At 47.3% G+C, this 19,927-nt stretch overlaps 1 protein-coding gene across 1 annotated transcript in view; it reads left to right on the plus strand.

Moving 5' to 3' along the window:
- The window catches only part of GLP1R (glucagon like peptide 1 receptor), a 274,569-nt gene that overhangs the window by 231,624 nt on the left and 23,018 nt on the right, over positions 1-19,927 (plus strand). The window contains exons 8-9 of the mRNA XM_069768307.1: positions 8,071-8,131; positions 14,303-14,372. Of these exons, the coding sequence (XP_069624408.1) occupies positions 8,071-8,131; positions 14,303-14,372 (131 nt within the window). The remainder of the gene's footprint in view (positions 1-8,070; positions 8,132-14,302; positions 14,373-19,927) is intronic.

The raw sequence follows: 19,927 nt of genomic DNA on the forward strand, positions 1-19,927 counted from the left end.
TCTTTCGTTTCTTGTCTTTCATGTCTTCATTTTCTTTTTCTTCCAGATCTTTTCCCTCTTCAGACTTTTTTTCTTTTCTAGCACCTGTTGACTTTCACACTTTATCTTGTTTGTATATTTTTTTTTTGGCTTTTAAGTGTATTATTAGTAAATATCTTCTATGAAATAACAACCTGATTTATGTTGTTCCTCTGTTACCTACCAGGTGTTGCTAACAACAGCTACAAATCTGTTATGTTGGGACGTTTTGCAGATGGGATCACCCCAGATCCTGAGAGCAAGGGTTCATATACTTTTACCGCTCACAGATGTGGGATATTGGAGCATTTTCCTCAATCATAAAATTACAAAGTCTTATATTTGATTTGTTTCTTTATCGACTTTTACGACTTGTGTGAAATTTTGATGTAGTTTTTGGTTAAATTTATGTAGAAATATGCAGAATTCTGAGGCCACGTGCACACGTTGCGGATTACTCGGGGGATTTTTCCGCACTGATTTTGGTAAATCTGCAGGTAAACCGCACTGCGGAATTACCGCGATTATTTTTGCGGTTTTTGGCGGATTCCACCGGCGGTTTTACACCTGCGGATTCCTATTATGGAGCCGGTGTAAACCGCTGCGGAATCCGCACAAAGAATTGACATGCTGCGCAATAAACAACGCTGCGTCTCTGCGCTGTATTTTCTGCAGCATGTGCACGGCGGATTTTGTTTTCCATAGGTTTACATGAACTGTATAACGCATGGAATCCGCAGCGGCCAATCCGCTACGGATTCGCAGCAAAAGCTGCAATGTGTGCACATAGGCTGAGGGGTTCACAAACTTCCAAGCAGCACTGCAGATCTTTCCTGCCGCTATGCCATGACGGTAGGAGATGGGCAGAGTCGCCGGTCTCTGTTCTGTGCAATTTCACCTATTAGGCCTCGTTCACACGTCAGTGTTTGGTCAGAGTTTTTCATCAGTGTTTGCATGTAACAAATCACGAGAGGAACTTACAGAGAAAAAAACGCTAATTGAAAGATTGACACCTGTTCTGCTTTATGGAGACATTTCTGACACGTGTGAATGAAGACTTATACAGTTGACATTAATGTGCAGCGATATAATAACCTCCTCGCTTGTAGGTTTCACAAGGAGACGAGTTTTAAGGCCAAATGTGCAATGAATATGGTAATTCCAGACAGGGAGAGTCAAAAGGAGACTAGTAAATGCTGCAGTAGACGCAGCGTCTCTGCGGACGTCCAAAGTCAAGAACTTATAGAGATGAAGTCCTATTAGAACCGTCGACACCGCAGCGCCGATACCGGAGGCCGGAGCGTGCGCAGTGATGGGACATAGACTTATAATATGGGGAATACAAAGCCCCCTAGTCTGACGCCCCGTCATCACCCGCCGCAGAAGAGAGGTACCCAGAAATGTAGCGACACAAATGTATCTCATGAGCCTCCTAATGTCACAGTGATACATTGTGTCCAATCTCTGCAGCAGAAGAACTGCAGCTGCCAGTGACCAGTATTGGAAGCCAACGTGTCACGTTTCTACTTGCATTCGACCCTTTTTCAAGCTTATGGGATAGTGATGCCGAACACATAAATACAACATAGTGACATCATCACAACACATATCCTATGACATCATCACAAAAACCAATAACCTACGACATCACTACAAGACGTAACCTTCAGACACTGCCGATACTCCCCCAAGGACAGTGAGGAAAAGTGACTGTATCACAGGAGTCTTGTGATCTAAACGATCCCTGTGGATCCTTGTACGTGGCTGCACAATTAACCCTATGTGACCCTACGGGGCGCCCTGAGCTTGTTCTGCTGCTCAGACTCTGTCCGGCTGTGAGTGACGCTGCACTCTCTCCTCTCTCTCAGCTGGAAGTCCCAGCGCACAATCAAGCGTTACTGTCATTATCCAGTAATCAGGAGAAGATGGGAATAGATGAGACTTAGCAATATTTGTAACGTTTCTCCTGGTGAAGAGTGACATGTCAAGCCTGACATACCAAGGTGAGGAGACTTTAAAGCCTTGCAAAGCTCCTCTGGGAAATTAGATATGCAAATTCTCTCTTCATAGAGGAAGAGGACTAGAACTCTAGCGCCACCTATAGGAAGTAGCAGTCGTAAAAATCAATATCGACCGTCCACCGAGCCTTGTCGCATGACTCAGGATATGGGACAGTATCGTGCTCTTCGCCCTTTCGCGGCCGTTAGTTCCTAGTTCCCTGGATTTAGGATCTCTTACATTTTTCCGGATTCAGAATCTCTGTAGAACCCAAATATTTATCCAAAATAAAACAACAAATCACAGACTGGTGGGAAGGAGAAGAGGGGGATGCAGCTGCAGTTTGTTATATGAAGTTACATATAGGGGAGCAACGGGAGGAGACGGCGAAAAGGAAAAAGACCCTAATGTGGGTCTCAGATGACTTTTATGCTTCACATCTCAGGGATCATGCAGACGCTCGGTCCGATCACAGACTGTAATGCGCGGACTGACCGCAGGTCTCCTGGAGCAGGTCATATCTATAATATAACGCTGGGAGCGTCACTCTGTCCAAAGCCTTTATAGACTGCGCAAGCGCAAGGGCCGTCGCAGTCTGGGCCTCACAGAGTGACGCTCCCAGGAGATTGCGGTATGCATAAACACTGAACGCACACCGCGATCTCCACCAGAGAGGGACCGCCAGGAGGGTGAGTATATTCACCTGTCCCCCGTTCCAGCGCTGCGTGCGGCTCCGTGTCCCGGTTCCTCTGCTGTGACGTTCCCAGTTCAGAGGGCGCGATGACGCGCTTAGGCTACGTTCACATTTGCGTTGTGCGCCGCTGCGTCGGCGACGCAACGCACAACGCAAATAAAAACGCACCAAAACGCACGCAAAAACGCTGCGTTTTGCGACGCATGCGTCCTTTTTTGCTGAAATTTGGACGCAAAAAAAATGCAACTTGTTGCGTTTTCTGCGCCCAACGCTTGCGGCAAATAAAACGCATGCGTCGCACAACGCAGCACAACGCATGTCCATGCGCCCCCCATGTTAAATATAGGGGCGCATGACGCATGTGTCGCCGCAGCGTTTCCCGACGCTGCGTTGCACAACGCTAATGTGAACGTAGCCTTAATGCGCGCCGGCGCCGCCCTCTGACTGACCAGTCACAGCCAGAGGAGCCGGAAGATGGCGGCGCGCAGCGCTGGAACGGGATAGACAGGTGAGTATAGCAAGTGCTGGGGGCCTGAGCTAGCGGTGACTCCGGCAGCGCGCCGGTGTCCCCGCCTGCTCAGGCCCCAGCACTCAGCGCCCAGCGACGATAGGTGAGTATGGTATTTTTTTTTTTTATATATATATATATATATATGGCAGCAGCATACGGGGCATATATAATGGAGCATCTTATGGGGGGGCATATAATACAATGGTGGCGCAGGATGGGAGCAGCACATGACAGAACGGGCGCAGGATGGCAGCAGCACATGACAGAACGGGCGCAGGATGGCAGCAGCACATGACAGAACGGGCGCAGGATGGCAGCAGCACATGACAGAACGGGCGCAGGATGGGAGCAGCACATGACAGAACAGGGGCGCAGGATGGGAGCAGCACATGACAGAACGGGCGCAGGATGGCAGCAGCACATGACAGAACGGGCGCAGGATGGCAGCAGCACATGACAGAACGGGCGCAGGATGGGAGCAGCACATGACAGAACAGGGGCGCAGGATGGGAACAGCACATGAAAGAACGGGGGCAGGATGGCAGCAGCGCATGACAGAACGGGGGAGCAGGATGGCAGCAGCACATGACAGAACGGGGGCGCAGGATGGGAACAGCACATGACAGAACGGGCGCACGATGGCAGCAGCACATGACAAAACGGGCGCAGGATGAGAGCAGCACATGACAGAACGGGGGCGCAGGATGGCAGCAGCACATGACAGAATGGTCGCAGGATGGGAGCAGCACATGACAGAACGGGGGCGCAGGATGGGAGCAGCACATGACAGAATGGGGGCGCAGGATGGCAGCAGCACATGACAGAACCGGCGCAGGATGGGAGCAGCACATGACAGAACAGGGGCGCAGGATGGGAGCAGCACATGAAAGAACGGGGGCACAGGATGGGAGCAGCACATGACAGAACGGGGGGCACAGGATGGGAGCAGCACATGACAGGATGGGAGCAGCAAATGACAGAATGGAGGCGCAGGATGGGTGCAGAACATGTCAGAATGGAGGCGCAGGATGGGTGCAGCACATGTCACAATGGGGGTGCAGGATGGGAGCAGCACATGACAGAATGGGGGCGCAGGATGGGTGCAACACATGACAGAATGGGGGCGCAAGATGGGTGCAGAACATGTCAGAATGGAGGCACAGGATGGGTGCAGAACATGTCAGAATGGGGGCGCAGGATGGGAGCAGCACATGTCACAATGGGGGCGCAGGATGAGGCAGCACATGACAGAATGGGGGCGCTGGATGGGTGCAACACATGACAGAATGGGGGCGCAAGATGGGTGCAACACATGGCAGGATGGGGGCGCAGGATGGGTGCAGCACATGACAGGATGGGGATGCAGGATGGAGCAGCACATGTCAGAATGGGGGTGCAGGATGGGAGCAGCACATGACAGGATGGGGACGCAGGATGAAGCAGCACATGACAGGATGGGGGTGCAGGATGGAGCAGCACATGACAGGATGGGGGCGCAGGATGGGTGCAGCACATGTCAGGATGTGGACGCTGTATGGAGCAGCTCATGACAGGATGGGGACGCAGGATGGAGCAGCACATACCAGGATGGAGACCATATACCAATATAGATGCTAGCCACCCGGGCGTAGAACGGGTTCAATATCTAGTAGAAATATATGACGCTGTCACGCTAAGGTCAGGAGACCCAAAGCCAATCTATGAACAGACTGAGAAACGCATGAGGACCACGGGCCGAGAGCCACGGATTGCATGGTCTGCATGAGCCCTGACACTCGCCTATGGCTGTCAGGGTGGGGACCGTACTGACGCGTTCCTGCCCCTGAAGACAACAATGGCGTGATGTGAACGACTGGAGGGTCCGCACCCCTACACAGATGCAGGAGGGGCTGTTAGGTTTCTAAAGGTGCCATATCAGTCATGGATTAGAAACACGATATTGTCTTGGACAGGCCTCACGGGGGAGTTGTTTTGTATGTATTTTTTAACTGTTTTTAAATTACCTTTGTTACCAATAAAATTGTCTTTGTTTCATATAACTCATTGGTGGTGTGCAGATTATATTGTGGCTTCTTTTCTTTTTCTATGGATTAGAAACACACCGCTGCTGTCTTCCAAGAACAGCGCCACCTCTGTCCACAGGTTGTGTCTGCTGTAGGAGCTCAGGTTTATTAAAGTAAATGCAATAATGGGGACAATCTGTCAATGGTGAAAAAATGTCTGAAAAATTTGTGACCTGCTCCAAACAAATCCAGCAAAATGGTGCCCACCTCCCAGCTGCTGTATTGAGGGATTGTAAAAGTCAGCTGTAAGGTCAGGATAATATTTTGTTACCCTTCTCATTATTATGGCCTGGATTTTGATAGACTCCGGAGAATAATAAGGAATAATCATTTTCCATTTAATAAATTTGATGCAAATCAAAATTTCTGGCCAAATTTGACCCAACTGACCACCCGAGGTTCGGCAGACGGGTAACCTGACGTCTTACTCTATTGTGCTGGACGTTGGCTGAGACATTGCGGCGCGGTGTACAGAGCGGCCATCAGTTACCTCTTCTGTACGTTCACTGCATCCATTGTATCACTTCTTCTAATAGATTTAGGGATGAGTCCGCGCCTGGAACTTGTCATGATGTCGACCCTTCTTAGAATGAAGAACATGACTGCAAACAGGAGGCAGCAATTTGTCCAGAGCCGGCTTCAGATGGAATTTCATCAGGATAGAAATTCATTAGTCTGATAGATGAACCCCGAGACCCATCAATCCCACAGATAGTGATGAGAATGGAGCAGTGGTCCGGTGCCATAAGCCTCCGGCGGTATTATATTGATCCAGATCTGATTTATGGGGAACATTCGAGTAATGAAGAGAAGCAAATGTTTACTTTAAATCATTTTGGGAATATGATTTAATATTTTATGCCAAAGACACTTCACAAGAAGAAAGAGTGAAAAAAAGATACAAAAATGTCTCAAGGGCAATAATATTAGCAATAAGCCTTCAATATCGATTATGAGTAATAGACAGGAGAATCCGCTGCTCCTCATGCTATTACTGTGGCTTGTGTCCTTTCCTTCTGTCCTTCTCTTGTCCTCTTGTACTTCTCTTGTCCTTCTCTTGTTCTTCTCTTGTCCTTCTCTTGCCCTTCTTTTGTCTTTCTCTTGTCCTTCTCTTCTCCTTCTCTTGTCCTTCTCTTGTTCTTCTCTTGTCTTTCTCTTGTCCTTCTCTTGTCCTTCTTGTCCTTCTCTTGTCCTTCTCTTCTCATTCTCTTCTCCTTCTCTTCTCCTCTTTTTCTTCTTTTGTCCTTCTCTTGTTCTTCTCTTGTCCTTCTCTTGTCCTTCTTTTGTCTTCCTCTTGTCCTTCTCTTGTTCTTCTCTTGTCCTTCTCTTGTCCTTCTCTTGTCTTTCTCTTGTCTTTCTCTTGTCCTTCTCTTGTTCTCTTGTCCTTCTGTCCTTCTCTTGTCCTTCTCCTGTCCTTCTCTTGTTCTTCTCTTGCTCTTCTTTTGTCCTTCTCTTGTCTTTCTCTTGTCCTTCTCTTCTCCTTCTCTTGTCCTTCTCTTGTTCTTCTCTTGTCCTTCTTTTGTCTTCCTCTTGTCCTTCTCTTGTCCTTCTCTTGTCCTTCTCTTGTCCTTCTTGTCCTTCTCTTGTCCTTCTCTTGCCCTTCTTTTGTCTTCCTCTTGTCCTTCTCTTGTCCTTCTCTTGTCCTTCTTGTCCTTCTCTTGTCCTTCTCTTGCCCTTCTTTTGTCTTTCTCTTGTCCTTCTCTTCTCCTTCTCTTTTTCTTCTCTTGTCCTTCTCTTGTCCTTCTTTTGCCTTTCTCTTGTCCTTCTCTTGTCCTTCTCTTGCTCTTCTCTTGTCCTTCTCTTGTCCTTCTCTTGTTCTTCTCTTGTCCTTCTCTGGTTCTTCTCTCTTCTTTCACAATGTCCACTTCTCTCTTCTTTCTACTTTGTTTCTTTGTGTATCTTCTCTGAAAGTTCTGATTCAATTGTCATTCTCCTTCTCTTTATCTCCAAGGTCCACTAACAAGTCTTTCTCCTGATGCTGATCTTGCCTTCAGATTTTCATCCTCTGATGCTTGTTTCACTCTATTTTTCATGGTCACTACGACTTCAATAACTTGTATTTTTCTACAGATATTGAAATTATTGTTGGCTACTGTATCATCTTTTCTTCCTTTTTTTTACTATATCTTGTTTTTCCTTGATCTTGCATTTCCTCTTTCATTCTATATCTCTGCTCTTTTTCTGGTGACTTTCTATATCTATTCCTCTCATGATAATTTTCTATACATACAGTATACTCTTATGATGTTCTATAACTGTTTTTCTGACATTGACTTACGATATTCTGCCCTTCTAACAATAATGTTTTATGTTTTCTTCTTTCGATGACTTACTAGAACTTTATTCTTCTTCTGGTGACTTTCTAAATCAGTTCTTTTTCCAATGACTGTATATAACACTGCTCTTTCTCAGATTTTCATTCTTTTCTCTCCTCTTCTTCTGATGACTTTCCATCAGTCTTCTCTTCTTCCTATGATTGTTCTTCTATTGACTTCTTATACCTTCTTCAATTCACTTCCGAACTTTGGATGTTTTTCTGATAATTTTCTATAACTTTCTATGCGATATCTCTGGTCTTTCAATGACTTCCTATAACATTCCTTAATCTTACTTTTCTTTAAAAGACTTTCTATAACTCGGCTCTTCCTCTGATGACTTTCTATAACTTCTCATTTTCTGATGAAGGAAGAGCCGAGTTATAGAAAGTCATCATTCATCTCTCTTTGCAGAAGTCACTTCTTTATCTCCATTTTTCTTGCACTCACTGACTCTCTGTTTCCTCTTAGGGGTGCCGATGCTGTTCGTCCTCCCGTGGGGTGTAGTCAAGTACCTGTATGAAGATGATGGGTGCGTTTATGCTCTTATTGCCCCCTTGTCGTTCCTCCTGGGTGGGATTGAGTCTTTCATGTACCGAGGATTACATGTAGCAGATGCTCCTGGTCTTCCAAGAAGATGCCGTATAAATGGCTGATGGCAGGCACGGGCGCCGGACAGATTGAGTATTCAGGAGCTGCAGGTTACTCTTCTGCCCATAATATGCTGGGGGGCTCTGTGTCTATGTCATCTATGTGAGGTTACAGGCAAATACTGAGACAGAGCCCCCCATGATAATGAATGCTGCCTCCATTACAGGGGCTCTCCCAGATTCATGAGTGGCAGGTGTGAATAGTTGTACATTAATAAAATGGTGGATTTCTGGGTCTGCTCTCTATGCAGGAGCAGCGCCACTCTTGTCTATAGGCCATGTGTAGTATTGCAGCTTGTCCTCTATCTCACATGTATTTATATAACCGAGAGACAAAGACTTAAGATGCCCAAACATCTTAGATAGCGATCGCTCTCTACACCTCCCTACATATGCAAGGATTGAGAGGAGAAAGAGGGAAAAATCTCTGCCAGACCTCACTGACTCCTCTCTACCCACCAGGCTCCCCCCTTGTCCTCCAGAATCCTCTATCCTCTTCCTTCAGACTTCTCTGTCCCTCTCCTCCAGCCTCCTCTATCCTCTTCCTCCTGACAACTTTGTCCTGCTCCAAACTCCTCTGTCCTCCTCCTCCAGACTTCTCTGTCCCTCTCCTCCACCCTCCTCTATATTCTTCCTCCTGACTCCTCTTTCCTGCTCCAAACTCCTCTGTCCTCTTCCTTCAGACTTCTCTGTCCCTCTCCTCTAGTCTCCTCTATCTTCTTCCTCCTGACTCCTCTTTCCTGTTCCAAACTCCTCTGTCCTCTTCCTCCTGACTCCTCTGTCCCTCTCCTCTATCCTCTTCCTCCTGACTCCTCTGTCCTGCTCCAAACTCCTTTGTCCTCCTCCTCCAGACTTCTCTGTCCCTCTCCTCTAGCCTCCCCTGTCCTCTTCCTCCAGCCTCCTCTGTCCTGCTCCAAACTCCTCTGTCCTCATCCTCCAGACTTCTCTGTCCCTCTCCTCTAGCCTCCTCTGTCCTCTTCCTCCAGCCTCCTCTGTCCTGCTCCAATCTCCTCTGTCCTCCTCCAGACTTCCCTGTCGCTCTCCTCCAGCCTCCTCTGTCCTCTTCCTCTAGACTTCTCTGTCCCTCTCCTCCAGCCTCCTCTGTCCTCTTCCTCCTGACTCCTCTGTCTCTCTCCTCCAGCCTCCTCTATCCTCTTCCTCCTGACTCCTTTGTCCTGCTCCAAACTCCTCTGTCCTCCTCCTCCAGACTTCTCTGTCCCTCTCCTCTAGCCTCCTCTGACCTCGTCCTCCAGCCTCCTCTGTCCTGCTCAAAACTCCTCTGTCCTCCTCCTCCAGACTTCTCTGTCCCTCTCTTCCACCCTCCTCTATATTCTTCCTCCTGACTCCTCTTTCCTGCTCCAAACTCCTCTGTCCTCTTCCTCCTGACTCCTCTGTCCCTCTCCTCCAGCCTCCTCTATCCTCTTCCTCCTGACTCCTCTGTCCTGCTCCAAACTCCTCTGTCCTCCTCCTCCAGACTTCTCTGTCCCTCTCCTCTAGCCTCCTCTGTCCTCTTCCTCCAGCCTCCTCTGTCCTGCTCCAAACTCCTCTGTCCTCCTCCTCCAGACTTCTCTGTCCCTCTCCTCTAGCCTCCCCTGTCCTCTTCCTCCAGCCTCCTCTGTCCTGCTCCAAACTCCTCTGTCCTCATCCTCCAGACTTCTCTGTCCCTCTCCTCTAGCCTCCTCTGTCCTCTTCCTCCTGACTCCTCTGTCCCTCTCCTCCAGCCTCCTCCTCCTGACTCCTCTGTCCTGCTCCAATCTCCTCTGTCCTCCTCCAGACTTCCCTGTCGCTCTCCTCCAGCCTCCTCTGTCCTCTTACTCCAGACTTCTCTGTCCCTCTCCTCCAGCCTCCTCTGTCCTCTTCCTCCAGCCTCCTCTGTCCTGCTCCAAACTCCTCTGTCCTCCTCCTCCAGACTTCTCTGTCCCTCTCCTCTAGCCTCCTCTGTCCTCTTCCTCCTGACTCCTCTGTCCCTCTCCTCCAGCCTCCTCTATCCTCTTCCTTCTGACTCCTCTGTCCTGCTCCAATCTCCTCTGTCCTCCTCCAGACTTCCCTGTCGCTCTCCTCCAGCCTCCTCTGTCCTCTTCCTCCAGACTTCTCTGTCCCTCTCCTCCAGCCTCCTCTGTCCTCTTCCTCCTGACTCCACTGTCCTCCTCCTCCATACTTCTCTGTCCCTCTCCTCCAGCCTCCTCTGTCCTCTTCCTCCAGACTCGTCTGTCCCTCTCCTCCAGCCTCCTCTATCCTCTTCCTCCAGACTCCGCTATCCTCCACTTCTAAACTCCCCTGTCCTCCTCTAGACTCCTTTATCCTCCTCCTCCAGACTCCTCTGTCCTCCTCCTTCAGACTCCTCTGTCCTCCTCTAGCCTCATCTATGCAATGCATACACCTAATCATTGGATCCAGGGTCCACTCCGTCTCACATGATGTCAGGAGGACGCACTAAATTTTTGGCTTTTGGTGCAGGACACACATGAGCCGACACTTATCTTTATCCTGCGCCCTGCTGTGGAGCACGTAATCTACTATGACAAGGGGTTCTCTATTAACCCTTCCCAATCTCTTCACTGCTTTATTCAAATGAAGTCACTAGTATTTGTACAATATATCATCGTCCTGCGCCCCCGGGGACCGGATCCCCTGTGTACCCTTCTCAGTAATTAATTAGTAGCGATGACGATCGCCTTAGCGCTGCCATGTCAGGCCCCGGGTGAGAAGGCGTAATTACATCTCTGCAGCAGTTGATAATCAGTGACATAATCCTCATCAATCATCCGCCCGCCGCCTGCTCGCGAATAATCCCGCTCTCGGCTCCATTACTATCTGCTCAGTGTCCTCAGCCGCAAAAGCGTCAATCACAAGGAGACGTCACCATCCAGATCTCCATTCTTTCTTTATTTTTTTCCCCTTTTTTTATTCTCTGCCTTTCTTCATTCATGAACTTTTTTCCTTTCATGTTACTCCGTTTTCACCCATTCCTTCTTTATCTACTTCCTTCATCACTACCTCGCTTTTCCTACCTTCTTTCCAGATTACTTCCTTTGTTTTTTTTTCCCTCTCCCTTACCTCCCTTCTTCCATCTTTTCTTGTTTTTCTTCCTCTCTCTTCCTTCCTTCTTTTCTTCCTCCATCCCTCCCCTCCCTTTCAGGCACCTTCCCCTCATTCCTTCTCTCCTTCCCCCTCCATCCCTTCCTCCCTACCTCTCTTCCTTCCTCCTTCTCTTTTTTCCTTCTTCCCTTCCTTCCTCAGTCTCTGTATTCCTTCCTTCCTTCCTTCCTTTATTTCTGCTTTTCTTCCTTTCTTCCTTCCTCCCTCACTTCCACTCTTTTTCACCTTTTCGTTCCTCTTTTCCTTCTTTCTTCCCTCCTTTTCCCTCTTTTTGTCTTTGCTTTTCCATTTCCCCTATCATTCAGCTTGTCATCTTTGAAAAAGATATCAATCAGTTTGTAAAGAATACGTACGGGATTTTCTAAGGATTTTTGCCTCAATTCCTCAAGACTTGCTCTTTATACGTCACTCTTGATAAAAGCAGCAAGATGTGCCAAATGCAATCATTCATTAATAGATGTGCGCCTCCTAATGAACTCGGCACATCTTTCAGTTGCCGGTCAACACCGCAAGAAACATCATCCTATCTGGGCTGAAGCACCATCCCGTCATAGTATATGTATGTGTGAAATAAATTATGGGGAATTTGTGGGTCGCGCTCGACCACAACCCTTTGACTAGACTACACCTATTTTTCAATGTTGTCATTGCTGGACAAAACTGGCATGAGAACATCAAAAGGTGCAAAAAATTTTTTATCAACTCTGGGAAAACTATTGGGTGAACTGGGGGTCTTTGCAATGAATTTCCTCTCTGTTTTCAGCTTCTCTGCTTGCTGTCATAGAATCATAGAATGTTAGAGTTGGACAGGACTTCCAGGGGCAGGAGTCACTAAACCATCTCAGATAGATGTCTGTCCAACCTCTGTTTGAAGACTTCCATTGAAGGAGAACTCACCACCTCTCGTGGCCGCCTGTTCCTCTCATTGATCACCCTCACTGTCAAAAAGTTTTTTTCTAATATCTAATCTGTTTGATTTAATTGCCTCTCATGTTTCCTGGTGCAAATGAGAATAATGATGATCCCTCTACACTGTGACAGCCCTTCAGATATTTGTAGACAGCTATTAAGTCTCCTCTTAGTCTTCTTTTTTGAAAACTAAACATTCCCAGATCCTTTACCCGTTCCTCGTAGGACATACTTTGCAGTCCACTCACCATCCTGCTTGCTCTTGTCTGAACTTGCTCCAGTTTTCAATGTCTTTTTTAGAATGTGGAGCCCAGAACTGGACCCAGAATTCCAGATGAAGTCTGACCAAGGAGGAGTAGAGGAGGATAATTACTTCACACGATCTAGACTCTATGCTTCTCTTAATACATCCTAGAACAGTGTTTACTTTTTTTGCTGCTGCATCACACTGTTGACTCATGTGCAGTGTGTGATCTATTAGTATATCCAAGTCTTCTTCAGACGTGCTGTTGCTTAGTTCTATTCCTCCCATTCTGTAGATGTAATTATTCTTTTTTCTTGCCCATATGTAGAATTTTGCATTTCTCCCTGTTAAATACCATTCTATTAGTTGCTGCCCATTGTTCAAGCTTATCTAGATCCCCCTGAATCCTGTCTTCTCTAGTGTTAGCTATCCCTCCTAGTTTTGCATCATCTGCAAATTTGATTAGTTTACCTTCAGTTTCCCTATCTAGATCATTTATAAAAAATATTGAATAACACTAGGGCCAGGACAGAGCCTTGTGGTACCTTGCTTGAAACACTTTTCCAATTAGAAGTGCCACCATTTATTACCACTCTTTCAGTACAATCACTGAGCCAGTTATGAATCCACCTAACCGTAGCATTGTCAAACCCATACTTGGTCATTTTTTCAATAAGGATAGTATAAGATACTTTATCAAATGCTTTGCTGAACTCGAGATATACTATATCTACCGCATTTCCCTGATCCATCCAGTCAGTGATTCCATCATAGAAGGAGATTAGATTAGTCTGGCATGACTTGTTTGCTACAATCCCATGCTGGCTCTGGTTAATTACTGTATTCTTATCCAAGTACTGACATACATTCTGTTTAATAATTTGTTGAAAGAGCTTTCCTGGGATAGAAGTAAGGCTCACTGGCCTGTAATTTCCTGGCTCCGTCTTCTTTCCTTTTTGAAGATAAGGACAACATTTGCTTTTCTCCCTAGAGATTCTGAAAACTGTAAACTGAATATATCAGTTGTTACAGAACTTTTAATGTACGAAGACTTTAGTGGTTTAATGATACTGGAAGGAAAGTTCTTTGTTATTCCAAACCCAGCGCCGCTCTATGGCTGTGGATGGTGTTGCAGCTTAGGTCCATAAAGTAGAGAGCCACATCACAGGTGAAAGGAAAATTAGCATTTGCACTGCAACTCCCCAAATATTGCTGATGTTGGGGAGGGGCAGCTGACGTCCTCCATTGCCCCTCGTTACATAGTGATAGTTCCTTTGTAATTAAAACATACAGAATTTACTCTTTGTACCATTTCTTTTAACTACTTTCAATCAGATCGTTAAACTCCCATAATGTGACTGTAGAGGCAGCTACCGCCATCTCTGGGGAAAGATATAAACCGGGCGAATGCTACCGGGCGCAGCTGTTCTGCCGCAGGTTCATTCAAGCCTTGTCTTCTGTCTATTCCCTCTTAATGACATTGTAATAGCTCCGACTGCAGAAAACGGTAACACAGAGCTGAACGGCTGAACTGGCGCGTTTCACCGGCGGTATACATCCGGTATAGCAGTGCAGAAAGTGCGGAGCGGCCACGTGAGTGGCACGGAGTAGTTGCAGCGTCAACATGTCAGACAACATAACAGACGCGGCACAATCATCACAAGTGGATGGACGCCATTCGTTTCGCTGTCAGTCGGAGCAAAACGCGTTTATCTCTGACTCAGTCATCAAGAAATCGGAGACATTTGTCTGAATTTGGGCTTTTAAGTCGTCATAATAAATCATTGTTGTTTCTCTGTAGCTGCTGGACTCGGAATTACAACATGAACTACTGGCTCATCATCCGCCTGCCGATCCTCATCGCTATCGGGGTGAGTTGTCAGCGGCAGACTTACCGTACAAAGTGGCACACTGTAACTATCTAGTTGTTTTTACCATCAAGTTATTAACATTACTCCATTGCTTTGATTTAGTTATTTCCGGTACTGGGAAAGTTGGGAGACAACCAATATGGCTGCCACAGAAGGTGCCAGAATATTTTTTCCACCTGTCCCATATTGCAAAAGGCAAAAGTCTGGATACTACAACCTGTGTGGCTCTAAATACATGCTGGGATTTATAGTTCATTGATCACTGAAAAACAAACCATTAACATTTATTGCCAATTATTTATTGTTCTTACCCCACCCTGGATGCCTTGCCACTAGTTATAAGGCAGTGTTCTCACTAAATAGCAATACAATTCAGAAAAAAACAATCAGAAATACAAATACCAAAGAGTTAAATATATAAAATAAATCAGCAAAAAGGCAGGAGGACAACCCGACGAGAACTGCATTGTCATTTGTCAGCCTTATAAGTTTGCACCCAGCTTCTCCACAAACAAATGCTACTGAAAAAATCTAAACAGAAACTTGAAAGTGAGCATATATATAAAAATGTTTCAAATGGACAGATTTAGAGATCAAAATCTCCTGGAGAGACATAAAGTCACAGGATGATATTTTACCTGCAGAAATGATTAAGGGGAGCTCCCTGTATACAGATATACATGATAAGATCCTGTCTGCAGTCACCACTAGGGGGAGCCCCCTGTATACAGAGATACATGATAAGATCCTGTCTGCAGCCACGACTAGGGGGAGCTCCCTGTATACAGAGATACATGATAATATCCTGTCTGCAGCCACCACTAGGGGGAGCTCCCTGTGTACAGAGATACATGATAAGATCCTGTCTGCAGTCACCACTAGGGGGAGCTCCCTGTATACAGAGATACATGATAAGATCCTGTCTGCAGTCACCACTAGGGGGAGCTCCCTGTATACAGAGATACATGATAAGATCCTGTCTGCAGCCACCACTAGGGGGAGCTCCCTGTATACAGAGATACATGATAAGATCCTGTCTGCAGTCACCACTAGGGGGAGCTCCCTGTATACAGAGATACATGATAAGATCCTGTCTGCAGCCACCACTAGGGGGAGCTCCCTGTATACAGAGATACATGATAAGATCCTGTCTGCAGTCACCACTAGGGGGAGCCCCCTGTATACAGAGATACATGATAAGATCCTGTCTGCAGTCACCACTAGGGGGAGCTCCCTGTATAGAGAGATACATGATAAGATTCTGTCTGCAGTCACCACTAGGGGGAGCCCCCTGTATACAGAGATACATGATAAGATCCTGTCTGCAGCCACGACTAGGGGGAGCTCCCTGTATACAGAGATACATGATAATATCCTGTCTGCAGCCACCACTAGGGGGAGCTCCCTGTGTACAGAGATACATGATAAGATCCTGTCTGCAGTCACCACTAGGGGGAGCTCCCTGTATACAGAGATACATGATAAGATCCTGTCTGCAGTCACCACTAGGGGGAGCTCCCTGTATACAGAGATACATGATAAGATCCTGTCTGCAGCCACCACTAGGGGGAGCTCCCTGTATACAGAGATACATGATAAGATCCTGTCTGCAGTCACCACTAGGGGGAGCTCCCTGTATACAGAGATACATGATAAGATCCTGTCTGCAGCCACCACTAGGGGGAGCTCCCTGTATACAGAGATACATGATAAGATCCTGTCTGCAGTCACCACTAGGGGGAGCCCCCTGTATACAGAGATACATGATAAGATCCTGTCTGCAGTCACCACTAGGGGGAGCTCCCTGTATAGAGAGATACATGATAAGATTCTGTCTGCAGCCACCACTAGGGGGAGCTCCCTGTATACAGAGATACATGATAAGATCCTGTCTGCAGCCACCACTAGGGGGAGCTCCCTGTATACAGAGATACATGATAAGATCCTGTCTGCAGCCACCACTAGGGGGAGCTCCCTGTATACAGAGAAACATGATAAGATCCTGTCTGCAGTCACCACTAGGGGGAGCTCCCTGTATACAGAGAAACATGATAAGATCCTGTCTGCAGTCACCACTAGGGGGAGCTCCCTGTATACAGAGAAACATGATAAGATCCTGTCTGCTGCCACCACTAGGGGGAGCTCCCTGTATACAGAGAAACATGATAAGATCCTGTCTGCAGCCACCACTAGGGGGAGCTCCCTGTATACAGAGAAACATGATAAGATTCTGTCTGCAGCCACCACTAGGAGGAGCTCCCTGTATACAGAGAAACATGATAAGATCCTGTCTGCAGCCACCACTAGGGGGAGCTCCCTGTATACAGAGATACATGATAACATTCTGTCTGCAGACACCACTAGGGGGAGCTCCCTGTATACAGATACATGATAAGATCCTGTCTGCAGCCACCACTAGGGGGAGCTCCCTATATACAGAGATACATGATAAGATCCTGTCTGCAGCCACCACTAGGGGGAGCTCCCTGTATACAGAGAAACATGATAAGATCCTGTCTGCAGTCACCACTAGGGGGAGCTCCCTGTATACAGAGAAACATGATAAGATCCTGTCTGCAGTCACCACTAGGGGGAGCTCCCTGTATACAGAGAAACATGATAAGATCCTGTCTGCTGCCACCACTAGGGGGAGCTCCCTGTATACAGAGAAACATGATAAGATCCTGTCTGCAGCCACCACTAGGGGGAGCTCCCTGTATACAGAGAAACATGATAAGATTCTGTCTGCAGCCACCACTAGGAGGAGCTCCCTGTATACAGAGAAACATGATAAGATCCTGTCTGCAGCCACCACTAGGGGGAGCTCCCTGTATACAGAGATACATGATAACATTCTGTCTGCAGACACCACTAGGGGGAGCTCCCTGTATACAGATACATGATAAGATCCTGTCTGCAGCCACCACTAGGGGGAGCTCCCTGTATACAGAGATACATGATAAGATTCTGTCTGCAGCCACCACTAGGGGGAGCTCCCTGTATACAGAGATACATGATAAGATTCTGTCTGCAGACACCAGTAGGGGGAGCTCCCTGTATACAGAGAAACATAAGATCCTGTCTGCAGTCACCACTAGGGGGAGCTCCCTGTATACAGAGAAACATGATAAGATCCTGTCTGCAGCCACCACTAGAGGGAGCTCCCTGTATACAGAGAAACATGATAAGATCCTGTCTGCAGTCACCACTATGGGGAGCTCCCTGTATACAGAGAAACATGATAAGATCCTGTCTGCAGCCACTACTAGGGGGAGCTCCCTGTATACAGAGAAACATGATAAGATCCTGTCTGCAGCCACCACTAGGGGGAGCTCCCTGTATACAGAGAAACATGATAAGATCCTGTCTGCAGTCACCACTAGGGGGAGCTCCCTGTATACAGAGATACATGATAAGATTATGTCTGCAGTCACCACTAGGGGGAGCTCCCTGTATACAGAGATACATGATAAGATCCTGTCTGCAGCCACCACTAGGGGGAGCTCCCTGTATACAGAGATACATGATAAGATTCTGTCTGCAGCCACCACTAGGGGGAGCTCCATATATACAGAGAAACATGATAAGATCCTGTCTGCAGCCACCACTAGGGGGAGCTCCCTATATTATTATTATTTATTGTTATAGCGCCATTTATTCCATGGCGCTTTACATGTGAGGAGGGGTATACATAATAAATACAAGTACAATAATCTTAAACAATACAAGTCATAACTGGTACAGGAGGAATGAGGACCCTGCCCGCGAAGGCTCACAATCTACAAGGGATGGGTGAGAATACAGTAGGTGAGGGTAGAGCTGGTCATGCAGCGGTTTGGTCGATCGGTGGTTACTGCAGGTTGTAGGCTTGTCGGAAGAGGTGGGTCTTCAGGTTCTTTTTGAAGGTTTTGATGCTAGGCGAGAGTCTGATGTGTTGTGGTAGAGCAGGGGTCCCCAACTCCAGTCCTCAAGGCCCACCAACAGGTCATGTTTTCAGGATTTCCTTAGTATTGCCTAGGTGATAATTGCATTACCTGTGCAAAACAAAGGAAAACCTGAAAACATGATCTGTTGGTGGGCCTTGAGGACTGGAGTTGGGGACCTCTGTGGTAGAGGGTTCCAGAGTATGGGTGATATGCGAGAGAAATCTTGTATACGATTGTGAGAAGAGGAGATAAGAGGGGAGTAGAGAAGGAGATACAGAGATACATAAGATCCTGTCTGCAGTCACCACTAGGGGGAGCTCCCTGTATACAGAGATACATAAGATCCTGTCTGCAGCCACCGCTAGGGGGAGCTCCCTGTATACAGAGATACATGATAAGATCCTGTCTGCAGCCACCACTACGGGGAGCTCCCTGTATACAGAGATACATGATAAGATCCTGTCTGCAGCCACCACTAGGGGGAGCTCCCTGTATACAGAGATACATGATAAGATCATGTCTGCAGCCACCACTAGGGGGAGCTCCCTGTATACAGAGATACATGATAAGATCCTGTCTGCAGTCACCACTAGGGGGAGCTCCCTGTATACAGAGATACATGATAAGATCTGTCTGCAGTCACCAGTAGGGGGAGCTCCCTGTATACAGAGATACATGATAAGATCCTGTCCGCAGTCACCACTAGGGGGAGCTCCCTGTATACAGAGATACATGATAATATTCTGTCTGCAGCCACCACTAGGGAGAGCTCCCTGTATACAGAGATATATGATAAGATCCTGTCTGCAGTCACCACTAGGGGGAGATCCCTGTATACAGAGATACATGATAAGATCCTGCCTGCAGCCATCACTAGGGAGAGCTCCCTGTATACAGAGATACATGCTAAGATCCTGTTTGCAGCCACCACTAGGGGGAGCTCCCTGTATACAGAGATACATGATAAGATCTGTCTGCAGTCACCACTAGGGGGAGCTCCCTGTATACAGAGATACATGATAAGATTCTGTCTGCAGTCACCACTAGGGGGAGCTCCCTGTATACAGAGATACAATGATAAGATCCTGTCTGCAGCCACCACTAGGGGGAGCTCCCTGTATACAGAGATACATGATAAGATTCTGTCTGCAGTCACCACTAGGGGGAGCTCCCTGTATACAGAGATACATGCTAAGATCCTGTTTGCAGCCACCACTAGGGGGAGCTCCCTGTATACAGAGATACATGATAAGATCCTGTCTGCAGCCACCACTAGGGGGAGCTCCCTATGTACAGAGACACATGATAAGATCCTGTCTGCAGCCACCACTAGGGGGAGCTCCCTGTATACAGAGATACATGATAAGATTCTGTCTGCAGTCACCACTAGGGGGAGCTCCCTGTATACAGAGATACAATGATAAGATCCTGTCTGCAGCCACCACTAGGGGGAGCTCCCTGTATACAGAGATACATGATAAGATTCTGTCTGCAGTCACCACTAGGGGGAGCTCCCTGTATACAGAGATACATGCTAAGATCCTGTTTGCAGCCACCACTAGGGGGAGCTCCCTGTATACAGAGATACATGATAAGATCTGTCTGCAGTCACCACTAGGGGGAGCTCCC

This window comes from Ranitomeya imitator, chromosome 5 (genome assembly GCF_032444005.1).
Source record: "Ranitomeya imitator isolate aRanImi1 chromosome 5, aRanImi1.pri, whole genome shotgun sequence".
Classification (NCBI taxonomy): Eukaryota; Metazoa; Chordata; class Amphibia; order Anura; family Dendrobatidae; genus Ranitomeya; species Ranitomeya imitator.